This window comes from Lotus japonicus, chromosome 2 (assembly GCF_012489685.1).
Source record: "Lotus japonicus ecotype B-129 chromosome 2, LjGifu_v1.2".
Lineage (NCBI taxonomy): Eukaryota > Viridiplantae > Streptophyta > Magnoliopsida > Fabales > Fabaceae > Lotus > Lotus japonicus.
This window is the reverse complement of record NC_080042.1, coordinates 70,908,745-70,922,367: the sequence shown is the minus strand read 5'-3', so window position 1 is coordinate 70,922,367 and position 13,623 is coordinate 70,908,745. Positions and strand designations below refer to the sequence as shown.

At 39.5% G+C, this 13,623-nt stretch overlaps 1 protein-coding gene and 1 non-coding gene across 2 annotated transcripts; both read right to left on the bottom strand.

Moving 5' to 3' along the window:
• Positions 1 to 11,809: 11,809 nt before the first annotated feature.
• On the bottom strand, positions 11,810 to 12,561 carry LOC130739211 (50S ribosomal protein L12, chloroplastic-like). The gene has a single exon (XM_057591457.1). It carries the CDS (start codon positions 12,496 to 12,498, stop codon positions 11,959 to 11,961), a length of 540 nt encoding a protein of 179 aa, XP_057447440.1. The 5' UTR covers positions 12,499 to 12,561; the 3' UTR covers positions 11,810 to 11,958.
• Positions 12,562 to 12,667: 106 nt separating this feature from the next.
• Positions 12,668 to 12,739, bottom strand: TRNAP-UGG (transfer RNA proline (anticodon UGG)). Its single transcript has one exon. It is a non-coding gene; the product is annotated as a tRNA-Pro (tRNA).
• Positions 12,740 to 13,623: the final 884 nt, after the last annotated feature.

The following is a 13,623-nucleotide window of genomic DNA, read 5'->3' as shown; positions in this document are numbered from 1 at the left end:
AACTTCATTTGTGCCCTGGCGGTCGGAAAAGGTCCGACTAAGTCCACACCCCACATGGCGAAAGGCCACGGGGCGCTCATCGTTACCAACTCTTTTGGCGGTGTCTTAGACAAATCCGCGAACACTTGACATTTCTTGCACTGCTTCACGAAGTCCATACAATCTTTCCTGAAGGTGGGCCAGTAAAAACCCGCCCTCAACACCTTGCAAGCCAAAGACCTTCCCCCGATGTGGCTCGCGCACACTCCTTCATGTACCTCAGACATTATCGCTTCGTACTTCTCTGGCGGTACGCATTTCAACAATGGCGTTGAGAAACCACGGCGATACAAGTGTCCGTCAATGAGAGTATAGTGGTTCGCCTCCCGCCGTTGTTCCTTCGTGCATTGCTCCACTTCTGCCGGGTCCCCCGTCAAGATAGATATTATGGGACCCATCCATGTCCCCCCTCTGTTCACGCAGGCCATGAGCTCGCCTTCGATGCTTGGGTACGCCAGCGTTTCCTGAATCACACTTTTGTTATTGCCGGGCTTCCGCGTGCTCGCCAATTTGGCCAGCGCGTCCGCCCGCTGATTTTCTGCCCGAGGAACGTACTCCACCACGACCTCTTGAAAAAGTGTCATCAAATACCGTACCCGCTCAAGGTACTTGATCAGATTGGGATCTTTGACCTGGAAAGTTCCTTTCACTTGATTCTCCACCAATTGTGAGTCCGTTCTTATCAACAAACTCCCGATCTTCACTTCCCGCGCCAACTTCAATCCGGCGATGAGAGCTTCATATTCTGCCTGGTTGTTCGTTGCTTTGAACTCGAATTTCAGGGATTGCTCCAACACTAGTTCCCCCGGCCCTTCTAACGTTACTCCCGCTCCGCTGCCACTACTATTGGAGGATCCATCCACGAAGAGAGTCCACTGAGTGTCCACTCTTTCAAACCGATCTGGAGTCAACTCGACCACAAAGTCAGCTAGTGACTGCGCACCAACCGTGCCCCGCTTATCATATTGCAAACCATACTCTGACAATTCAACCGACCAGGCGACCAATCTACCTGATAAATCCGGTTTTTGTAATACTTGTCTCAAGGGCAAATCCGTCCGCACCTTCACGGGAAAACTCTGAAAATAAGGTCTCAACCGCCGGGCGGTGACGAGGACCGCCAGCGCCACCTTCTCAATTTTCTGATATCTGACCTCCGCGCCCTGGAGTGTGTGACTAACAAAATAAACAATTCGATGCTCGCCATCTATCTCCTGCAACATCACAGAACTCAGAGCACTATCGCTCACAGCAAAATACAAATGCAGCGGGTGTCCCTGTATTGGTTTCGACAAGATTGGCGGTGACGATAGGAGTTCCTTGAGGCGAACAAAAGCTTCCTCACACTCCGCCGTCCACTCAAATGCGACATTCTTGCGAAGACACTTGAAAAAAGGGAAAGATCTGTCACCAGACTTGGGAAGAAACCGAGATAATGCTGCTATTCGCCCCGTTAAACGTTGGACCTCTTTCACATTAGAAGGGCTTTTCATCTGCTGAATCGCCTTGCATTTTTCTGGGTTTATCTCGATTCCTCTGGATGTGATCATGAATCCCAAAAACTTGCCACCCTGAACACCAAAAGAGCATTTCTCCGGGTTGAGGCGCATATTGTGCTTCCTTATTTCGCCAAATGCTTCCTCCAGATCTTGATGATGGTCTAAACCACGTACTGATTTAACAATCATGTCATCAACGTAAACCTCCATGTTTCTTCCCACCTGCCCAGCAAAAACCCTATCCATCAATCTTTGGTAGGTCGCCCCAGCGTTCTTTAGTCCAAACGGCATGGTGCGATAGCAATAATTGACTCTGGCGGTCATAAAAGCCGTTTTGTCCTCGTCTGCCGGGTGCATGCGGATTTGATGATAGCCAGAATAAGCATCCATCAAGCTAAGCAGTTCGTTGCCCGAGGCTCCATCAACAAGGCTATCGATGCTGGGAAGGGGATACGAATCTTTTGGACATGCTTTGTTTAAGTCTGTGTAATCTACACACATTCGCCATTTCCCGTTCGCCTTCTTCACCATTACGACGTTCGCCAACCACGTCGGATACTTCACTTCCCTGATGAACTCTGCCGCCAGCAACTTGTCGACTTCCTGTTGCACCGCCTTCCCTTTGTCGCCACCCAAGCGCCTCCTGAGTTGTGAAACTGGCTTGACACTTGGATTCAATGCTAACCGATGGCATATGAAGTTTGGATCAATTCCAGGCATGTCTTTGCAGCTCCAAGCAAACAAGTCTAAGTTCTCCCCAAGCAGTTTTGTCAGGCGCGTCTCCTGCTCTTCCGTCAGTCTGGTCCCAATCTTCAAAGTGCGATCGCCAAACTTTAGCGCCTTCGTTTCCTCAATTGGCGTGGGCCTATTTACTCGCCCCTCGCCCCGGGGATCAAGATTTTCATCCGAAGCTTCGATTTCATAACATCTATGACCAACCAACGCACTCTTCTTGCCATACAAGTTAAGGCAATTATTGTAACACTCCCTCGCCATCTTCTGGTCCACCTTCAGCTTTCCCACCTTTCCACTGCTTAGCGGATACTTGACCGCCAAGTGGGCTGTTGAAATTACAGCACAAAGGCGATTCAATGTATTTCGCCCAATGATGACATTGTAAGATGCCACCACCTGGAGAACAAGATACCTTACCTTCAAAACCCTGGCACACTCATCTTCCCCAAATATTGTGTCTAGATCAATGTATCCCCGCACCATTACTTGCTCTCCCGTGAAACCTACCAAGGTTCCCGCATATGGAGTCAGATCATTGTTAGTTAGTCCCAACTTGTCAAATGCATCACCATAGATAATATCAGCCGAACTACCCTGATCCAGGAGTACCCTTCTAACGTTGAAACTGTTCATCCTTAACTGCACCACAATCGGGTCGTCCTTATGAGGCTTTATCCCCTCAAAGTCCGCCATCGAGATTGTTATGTCAGGGTGTACGAATCCAAAAGCGACCTCATGAACGGAATTAACGGCACGAACATGGCGCTTACGCGCCGCATGAGTGTCGCCACCGCCGCCAAATCCCCCGGCGATGGTGTTGATGGTCCCGACGGGCGGTCCTGAGTGTTGAGCGAACGTGTCATCAGCCCCTTTTGTGGCGATAGCCGCTGATTCTTGCTTTTTCTTGCCCTTAGTGTCCGCTCGCTCCTCCTCTCGCTTGTGCGCTTTGTCTTGATCGCCACCGTTGCGCCACAGTCCTTGACGATTTCCTTGATATCCCGCCCGAATCAACTTATCAATCTCCCGCTGCAAAGTCCAACAGTCATCCGTATCATGCCCGGCGGACCGGTGGAACTCACACCACTTCTTGGGATTGGCGTCCCGTGGCTGATACTTTGGGGCCTCCGGTTCATCCACTAGATTTGCGTCCCTCGCCCCTCGGAGCATATCCGATAAATCTGTGTTCATCACCATATCAGTTTCCTCCCGCTGGCGATGAGACTTAGATTGCCAAGGCCGACGTTGTTCATAATCATCGCGCCGTGGATACAACTGTTCCTTGGTCGGTTTGAATACCGACTTCCCCTTACCTGGTCTCTGCTGCTTGCCATCCCCCTTATCTTCGCCGCTCCTATCTTTTTGCGCGCGCTTGGGCGACGTGTCACCCTTTTCCAACTTCGCGCGCTTTCTTTTGAAAGCGTCGTCCTCCTCGTCGAGAATATAAGTGCTGGCACGAGCACGCATCTCTTCCATCGAGCGCGTCGGCTTACGTGTCAATTTGCTGTTCAACCCTCCCGGCAGCAAACCGTTTTTAAATGCTAAAGCACAAGCTCGAGGCTCCTCGTCCTCTACCTTTACCGACGCCGCGCTGTACCTTGCCATGTACTCTTTTAGTGACTCCCCTTCTTGCTGGCGAATATTATATAGGTCATTGATCGTCACCGGCTGATTCTTATTTGCCGAGAATTGCACTAGAAACTTGGATGAGAAGTCTCTGAAATTTGAAATCGATCCTCGCGGCAAAGTTGTGAACCACGCCATCGCCGTCGATTTGAACGTCGATGGAAACATCCTGCACTTCACCGCATCTGACGCCGCAATTATCACCATCTTCGTATTAAAATACAGAAGATGATCTTTCGGATCGGAATCTCCGCTGTAAGAATCCAGAACTAACGTTTTCATGTTATCCGGAATCGCCACACTCTCAACATCTTCCGAGAACGGACGGAACTCAGCCACGGAATCTGCTTCTCTGCTTCCATCATCTCGCTGCTCGCGACGGTAGAAATCTAACTGAGCCTGTAGATGCTCATTCCGCTGCTGGATGTTGCCAATGCTGCGCATCAAATGGCGCCATTGCTCCTGTGTCACCGCCGGTTGTTGTTCCGGAGCAGGTGAATTCTCTGGTGAGCGCTCCAGAGATCCCACCTGTGAAGGCGATGGAGGAGGTGGTGGTGATGGAGGAGGTGGTGGTGATGGAGGAGGAGAAGGCGACTGTACTCCTGCCGTTCGTACCGGAGAATCCAGGACCACACGATGAGGCCGCCGAGGCGGCGAAATCCGCTGTCGCATTGGTGAATGATGCTGCCTCCTGCGTCGAGTCTCCATCCAAACCAGAAATGATGCAAACTCGATCGGAAAACCAACACTAGTCACAGAATCAAAATCAGAAAACCAGAGAATTGCCTAATCACAATCAGAGGTAACTTCATGCACAATCAATCCACGTGAATGGGAGTAGAAAGTTTACAGTCCCCACAGACGGCGCCAAATGTTCTTGGAATGAACATTGAAGAGAGGTATAGTACCTAGAGGTAGAGGATTGTGCTAAGAGAGAATGAGAATGAGAGAGAGAGTGCTGAATTTCATGCGTGATTTTCTCAAATGAGCCAAAAAGTCCCCTACACTTGATAACTACCTCCTATTTATAGAGCTTGGGTACTACCTATTAGGCCAATTGGGCCTCCGAGGTCAAGGCCCATCTGAAGGTCAGGGCCCCGCCTCAGGGCGGGATACATGCTGGGCGTTGCCCCTCTAGGGGCTCGCCCAGTCCACTTATGAAATCCGGAATTAATTAAAAATCCAAAAATACAATAAAAATACCATAAAAATTAATTAATACTCTAAAATAAATCAAAAATAAATTAAGATAAAATCAAGAAATAAAAAACCTAAATCCTAATCATATCTAAAATTTAAAAATGTATTTTTTTATTAAGGAGAAATTAGGTAAGGAAAAATCAGGGCACATGTGGCAAGTGGGGCCAAGGAGAAAGAGCTTACATATAAAATATTAGGTAAGGCAGCAAATCGGAGGGATACGATTGCAAGTCGATGGCAAAGTGGTTCCGTTGAGAGATGAGACGATTTTGTAGGGGTGGTTCTGTTCAGTGGAGAGATGAGATGAAAATTGCATAGAGGAGATGAATTCCATGGAGGAGATAATGGAGGTAGGCAGGGTTTTAAGAGGGTTTTTGCTGATGAGATGTATTATTGATTTAAATCACTTATCACAGATTTTATATTAAGATAAAATCATGAAATAAACAACATAAATCCTAATCAAATCTAAAATTTAAAAATGTACTATATAAATATAGATAAAAACTATCAAAATGGCTTAATTGCACTTTTGCTCCCTGATCTTTCACCTTTGTGCGATTTACCTCCCTCATCTTTAAAATGAGCGAATTCCCTCCCTCTTCTATTAATATGTGCGATTTAGGCCCTTTCGTTAGTTAGCCGTCCAATTACTAACGGCGGTTGCTATTTTCACCCTCCCTTTTACTAACCACACCCCCATATCAGAAATAAAAATAAAAAAATAATAATAAAATGGAGGTAAATCGCACAAAGGTGAAAGATCAGGGGGCAAAAGTGCAATTAAGCAAAAAAATAAAAAAATAAATTAAATAAATGAAATAAATTAAATACAATTAATAGAAAATAAAAAAAAACTGAAAAAAATATTTTTATAAAAATCAAAGAAAAAATAATAAAATAAATGAAATAAGTTAAATACAAATAATAGAAAATGAAAAAACATTTTTATAAAATCAAAAAAAAAACTGAAAAAAATATTTTTATAAAAATCAAAGAAAAAAATGTTTTTATAAAATCAAAGAAAATAAAATATTTTTTTAATTGAAGATAGAAATTTAAAAATAAAATAAAAGAATAATTATTTTTAATTTAGTGTAGGTGGTGCAAATAGAAACAAATTCTTCTTTTATTTTATTTTTAAATTTCTATCTTCAATTAAAAAAAATATGTTATTTTCTTTGATTTTATAAAAACATTTTTTTCTTTGATTTTTATAAAAAAAAATTCAGTTTTTTCTTTGATTTTATAAAAATATTTTTTCATTTTCTATTAATTGTATTTAACTTATTTCATTTATTTTATTATTTTTCTTTGATTTTTATAAAAATATTTTTTCAGTTTTTTTTAATTTATAATTTTTTTTATTTTCTATTAATTTTATTTAATTTATTTCGTTTATTTTTTATTTTTTTATTTTTATTTCTGATAAGGGGGTGTGGTTAGTAAAAGGGGGGGTGAAAATAGAAACCACCGTTAGCAATTGGACGGCTAACTAACGGAAGGGCCTAAATCACACATATTAATAGAAGAGGGAGGGAATTCGCTCATTTTAAAGATGAGGGAGGTAAATCGCACAAAGATGAAAGATTAGGGAGCAAAAGTGCAATTAAGCCTATCAAAATCTAGCAAATCACAATAAAAACTCATAAAATCCGGAATTAATTAAAAATCCGAAAATTCAATAAAAATACCATAAAAAATAATTAATAATCTAAAAATAAATAATAATATAAATTAAGATAAAATACAGAAATAAACAACATAAATCCTAATCAAATATAAAATTTAAAAATGTACTAAATAAAAATAGATAAAAACTATCAAAATCTAGCAAATCACAATAAAAACTCATAAAATCCGGAATTAATTAAAAATCCGAAAACTCAATAAAAATACCATAAAAATTAATTAATACTCCAAAATAAATCAAAAATAAATTAAGATAAAATCAAGAAATAAAAAACCTAAATCCTAATCAAATCTAAAATTTAAAAATGTATTTTTTTATTAAGGAGAAATAAGGTAAGGAAAAATCAGGGCACATGTGGCAAGTGGGGCCAAGGAGAAAGAGCTTACATGTAAAATATTAGGTGAGAATTAATCTGGGAGCGACACGTCACTAACTTGGCCTGAGAGCGACACGTCATGCTAGAAGTTGTTCTTTTCTAATATATATAAAATTAAAAAATGTACTAAATAAATATAGATAAAAACTATCAAAATCTAGCAAATCACAATAAAAACTCATAAAATCCGGAATTAATTAAAAATCCGAAAATTCAATAAAAATACCATAAAAAATAATTAATACTCTAAAAATAAATAATAATATAAATTAAGATAAAATACAGAAATAAACAACATAAATCTTAATCAAATCTAAAATTTAAAAATGTACTAAATAAAAATAGATAAAAACTATCAAAATCTAGCAAATCACAATAAAAACTCATAAAATCCGGAATTAATTAAAAATCCGAAAATTCAATAAAAATACCATAAAAATTAATTAATACTCTAAAATAAATCAAAAATAAATTAAGATAAAATCAAGAAATAAAAAACCTAAATCCTAATCAAATCTAAAATTTAAAAATGTATTTTTTTATTAAGGAGAAATAAGGTAAGGAAAAATCAGGGCACATGTGGCAAGTGGGGCCAAGGAGAAAGAGCTTACATATAAAATATTAGGTGAGAACTAATCTGGGAGCGACACGTCACTAACTTGGCCTGTGAGAGCGACACGTCATGCTAAAAGTTGTTCTTTTCTAATATATATTGATTGATGATTTTGGAATGTCTTTTTAAATTTCTATCTGATTTAAATTAAAGGTTACATATATGAAATTTAAAACCAAATTGAATTCATGGTACTTTTGGAAAGAGAATAAATTAAGAAATACAATTAATTTTAAGAAAAGTATTACTTCTTCCGTTCCTAATTATAAGCTAAAATTGTAAAACTCACATTTATTAAGAAAACCTTAATTGGTGCATTACAATGTTCTATATTTACCCCTATTTAAGTGGGTAGTACTAGGAGGAAATAGAATAAAAGTGAGTTTCAATTTTAAAATTTTGTAATTAAAAAACCAATAGATGCATGGACAAATATATAAAAAATATTAGCTTTTAACTCTTTAAAATATGTTTTATCTTTTCTAATTTATTGCTCCTACAAGAACACTATTAGGAAAAATATCATTTCATGTTTTTCTTGAAATGCTAAGTTGACAATTTCTTAAATATCTGACTTATTAATGAAAAATTAGAAGTGAATGAAAATTTAAATGAATAAAAGTTTAAAATGAATAATTTTATATATTGAATATTTAGAGTATCAATCATTTTTTAAAGTAAAGACTAAGTATTTGATCAATTTTATATTTTTTTAGAAAATGAAAAAATTTATTTAAGATTAAATGCAAAGAAATATGCAAGCCATGTGAACAAATAAACCAAGAGGCCAAAACCCACCAAACACCCCACACAAAGCACCCTTAAGTCAACCTAGGATGGTCTCGCCTAACTTGAGCTGTTAAACCTTTAACCATCAGTGTCTCTGAGCCCTTAGGGTGCAACCCCAATTCTTTGCCTACTAACAAAATTATCTTTATCCTAGTAGTAACCCCATCCTCGCCTAGAACTGACTTTGGGAAATCCTTTGGCGACTTGTTCTTCTTGATGATGTGACTCCCTTTTGGGTGACCACACTATGATTCACGATCTCTCAACGTTGAGAGAGGGGTCATCTCCAAATTTAGCGAACCCACCCCGTCACATGTTTCTGGTTGCGTCAAATAAGACTCTCCCAAAGCCAATAAAGACTCTCCTGCCCCCAATGTCTGACGTTGATCCGATAACCAGCCGAACTGAATCGCTTATCCTTCATAATACAAGCATGAGGCTTCTCCAACACAGGAAGATTCACCACACTCGTCTGCGTCATATGTGACCCCATCAAAGTTTGTCTTGGCGAAGTTTAAACAAGTCCATCTCAAATCCATTGATAGTCATTAGGTTGTTGAATAGAGGCCTATTGCCTAACCCATTGATAAGGGTTCATGCACACGACCATGGGATAGCTAAAGCCATAAGCTGCTCCATAGTATAACCATAATTGTGAAAATGCCCACCACTAAGAGACCAAGATAGCTGGCGGACTGCACCATCCAAACTGTGTTGAAGCGGCATACTCCCTAATGTCATGTTAACGCGTATTGGTTGCGTCTAAAGCTGCCCAACTTGTGTTATGCCTAATCCACGCCCCTCCGAGCGCACCTCCCCACACACCTTCATATGTTGAGCCGCGCGTGCCAGCCAACGCCATGCTAGCATATGCGGTTTGCCTCTGATTTTTCCCAACTGACACAAGTTTTGAACCTTGTTTGACCACACCTTGCCTTCCCACCCTTCCTCTTCAAGCTTCGGGACCCCTACGCTCCTATCCTTCTTCTCCTCGTCCCTCTCACTACCCTGTACCTCTATCTCCTCATCCCCCTCAAGATGGCATCACTAAGGCATCCTTTGGTCATAGAAAAAAGGTGCCTCACTCTCCACAAAAATCAAGCAGCTCTAACCCTCTACCATAACATGCATACTGCCATGATCCAAAAGTTGACACCTCTTTTGCTCTGTGGTCGTATCATCACAAACAAAACTTCTCATGGAATTCCTTACTGCAATAAAGAACCTAGTATTTCAAGAGCCTAGCAGAACCTGACACACCAGGAAAGACTTGGCTGTAGTGACCTCAGAAACTGGATACACCCTCTCAAAAATTGCATCGATAGCGCTCCTTGCCTCATTCAAGATGAGTACTTAATATATCCTAAATTAAGTTTATAATCCTTTATTTATTTTATGTGTAAGGGTGTGTTTGTGAACCCATTGCGATAGAGGAAAACGTCAATTTATCCAATCCACCAATTTCTTACGTCTGACAAATGTGGCTTTAAAATGTGAGTCATCCTAAAAAAAGTGTTCACAAACACACTCTAATTAAATTTTCATTGAAAGTGTTTAAGATTGAATATTCATTGACTTCACTGATATGTTTGTTGATGTAATTGCCGATGAACCATATCCACAAAGGATTGGGACAGATTGGCATTGACTCTTACAAATAGACTGCCTGAAGATGTTGTTAGTTCAGATGTTGAGCGTCTTCGAGCAAGGTTATGAAGGTCATGAAGCAAGAGAATGAAAGAGAATACTATTGAAGTTTGTTTTTGTGTTTTGGTGGTCTTATATATTTTGGTTGAGACTTTGGATAACTTTACTTTTATTTTATCCGTTATGTTTGTGACTTGAGTTTGGTGCTATAACGATATCTAATATAGCTCTTATACTAAAGGGTGTTTTGACCACAAAAAAAACTTCTAAGTATTTTATAGTTAATGGTTCCCTAATTGTAGTTATAACTAAATGAAAAATAATAGCTAAGCATAAAAAACAGAGAAATAAAATAGTTATAATTCCAATGCATTACCATCATTTACAAATTAGTAGGACAAAAAAAACTCAAGTTGGTTATTGTAGTTTCTAGTACTATCTTGATGCAAGTTTAACAATACTATAACCACGACTCAACAACCACATTGAATTCGAAAAAAAATAAAAAATGATTTCATAAGAATCAAATTCACTATCTGGCTGGCTGCACCAGTTTCCTTGTGGGTTCCTGACCATGGTTCAGTTCCTTTGCTGCTCTCATCTCAAACTTAATTGCAAGTGCGGAGGAGGTGCCGCGGTTTATATTTCTGGTGGTAGGTCGGGCCCTTTGGATTAGACGGTGATCTCGTGACTTCCAACGAACTTGTACCTGCCACTGCTTAGGATCCACCTGCTGCTGGTATCGTTAAGCTGAATTTAGACGCAGCCTTTCAGCCCAATTGTGGAGCACGATTCGACCTCAGCTCGAGATGGAGATGGCCATGTTCTTGCTTCTACTACCTCTTGGACTGACCATGCTACTGATCCTCTACTTGCTGAAGCTCTTTGCTTCAAACAGGCAATGGACTTGGCCAGAGACCTCCGCTTCCACAACAGCTTTGTATGTAACTAATTGCATATTGCTTCACAATGCTTAGAGAGCTCGTGCAAAACACTCCAAGTTATTTTATCAGCTATTGTAATTCAGGTTTGTATTGTCTTAACTGCTATTTTTCTTCGTTGCAGTCTTGTTCTTCTTAGGAGGCATTCTAATGGCATGAGATTTTTTGACTAGGAATACTTAAGTCTTTATTTCATGTATAGGTCAAGCACTATTGCCATGACTTGCTTGTTTATGTGCTGATGCACCTTCTTTTATTTCATCTTAATGAAATTCTATATTACCCTAAATAAAATCACAATCAACATTTTCATCTGAATCTCGACTAACAACAAGCAACATTTATCGCTAATCAACTTGTCATCTAGAGTCTCGAGATGATTAGTTTCATAGCGGTAACCTATGTCTTAGAAACATAGTAATTGAATAAATAACATCCAATTTCACCTATAGTTTTAATTTAAAAGATAACAGACAGATAAGTCAAATGCAATGTTGAATGTTTTCACCACCCATTACCAATCTATCCAAATAGAAGCTATCCTAAACCCAAAAGGATAATGCACAAAACAACAGCACCTCAAATCCTCAATCAGTGTGCTATGCTCTCACTCAGTTCTCACCCAAAACATTGCAACAAAACAAACACTTAGAATGTCCAAAATCTCCAATGAATTGAGTTATGAAACTGGAATCAACAAACCTCTTTTACAAATTGAACTCAAACTACATATTATTACTACGAAATTACACAAAGAGAGTAAAATTGAGGAAAATCAAAACATTGAGAAGAGAAGCGAAAACCTAAACAATGGCAACTTTGGCACCAGCTTCTTCAAGCTGTTTCTTAGCATCTTCAGCTTCATCCTTAGAAACCCCTTCTTTGAATTTCTTCGGCAACCCTTCAATCAGCTCCTTCGCCTCCTTCAACGCCAAGCTCGTCAGCGCTCTCACCGCCTTAATCGCAGCAATCCTAGCATTACTCGGCACCTCCTGAATCACCACATCGAACTCCGTCTGCTCCTCCACCACCGCTACAGCAGCATCAGCCGCCGCGGGCGCGGCGGCGATGGCAGCGGGTGCGAACGAGGCTGCGGAGACGCCGAGCTTGTCCTGTAGGTAGTCGACGAGGGTCTTGGCTTGTTCCAGTGTGAGGCTGGAGATGTCGTCGCCGAGCTTCTCGACTTTCTCGGAGACGGCGGAGATGGGGCGGAGGCGGATGGTGCGGCGGAGGGGTGTTGGGAAGTGGAGGGTGGTTTTGGGGTGGTGCGCAGGGTAAGATGAGGGTGTAGGATAAGAGAGTGTGAGGGTGGTTAAGGTGGCGGTTGCGGTGGTTGCTGCCATGGTTGGAAATGGATCTGAGAGAGTGGAAGAAAGAGTGAAGGAAAATGAGGATAACGAAATGGATGTGATAAATAGAAGAAGGTGGATTTAAATAAAATAATAAAAAGAAATAGAATTTGACAAAAAATAATAATAAAAAAAGAAAACAGAGAGAATGGAATGGAAAAAGGGGGCATTCGGAGAATCGAACTCCGGACCTCTCGCACCCAAAGCGAGAATCATACCACTAGACCAAATGCCCGGATGGAATGTAAGTTGGAAATAATGATTTTGATGTAAGAATATGTGATATCGATTTTAGTTATGGTTTAATTGATTTCAATGCAAAATCTAGTGTCATTTACTCATTTACAAACCTTTCAATATAGTTGTGGTTTCTCTGATGACCCAGACAAATAGTTTACCTGGTGGATATGTTACAGTTATTCCATATAGCTTTGCTTTCAACTTCCAATAACTAATTGAAGAAAAAAAAAAACAAAAAATTGATGTTTGATGATGGTTCTTTAAAAGCGATAATATTCAACTAGTATGTATACCCGTGCCGATGCACGGGGTACATATTTCCAAGTATATAATAATTTGTTTTTAATATATAAAATTATTTATTACACTATATCATTGATAGAAAATATGGATTACATATTAAATTACATTTTTTACACTATATCATTGTGATTTTCTAAACTCTAAATAAATACGGATGGGTAAAAAAAATTTAAAGATGCAATAATAATTATCTTATATAAAATACTATAGTATATTTATCAAAAAGCAAGAACATTTAACGAAAAATCGCAATAGATATATCTGGTGGAAAAACATCACATTCCAGTAAAACGTACAAAATTGTTGGATTTAATATCCAATCTATCTAATTGTTAGCCACCGAGAAAAATAAAAAACACAACTGCAAAATTTCAATAATTGACTTTTGGTTGGAGAATTTTTTCACGAAATTAATTCGTTCATGACTCCAATATGAATAACGTGTGGATCATTTTTATGAATTTCAAACCAAATATAATGATTCTCTCTAAGGTTATTCGCTTTGATGAATTTTTTCTATCGCTTCTTCAAGGTGCACTCAGACTTTCTCCTTGGGTTCCAAACCAATTCAAAGTA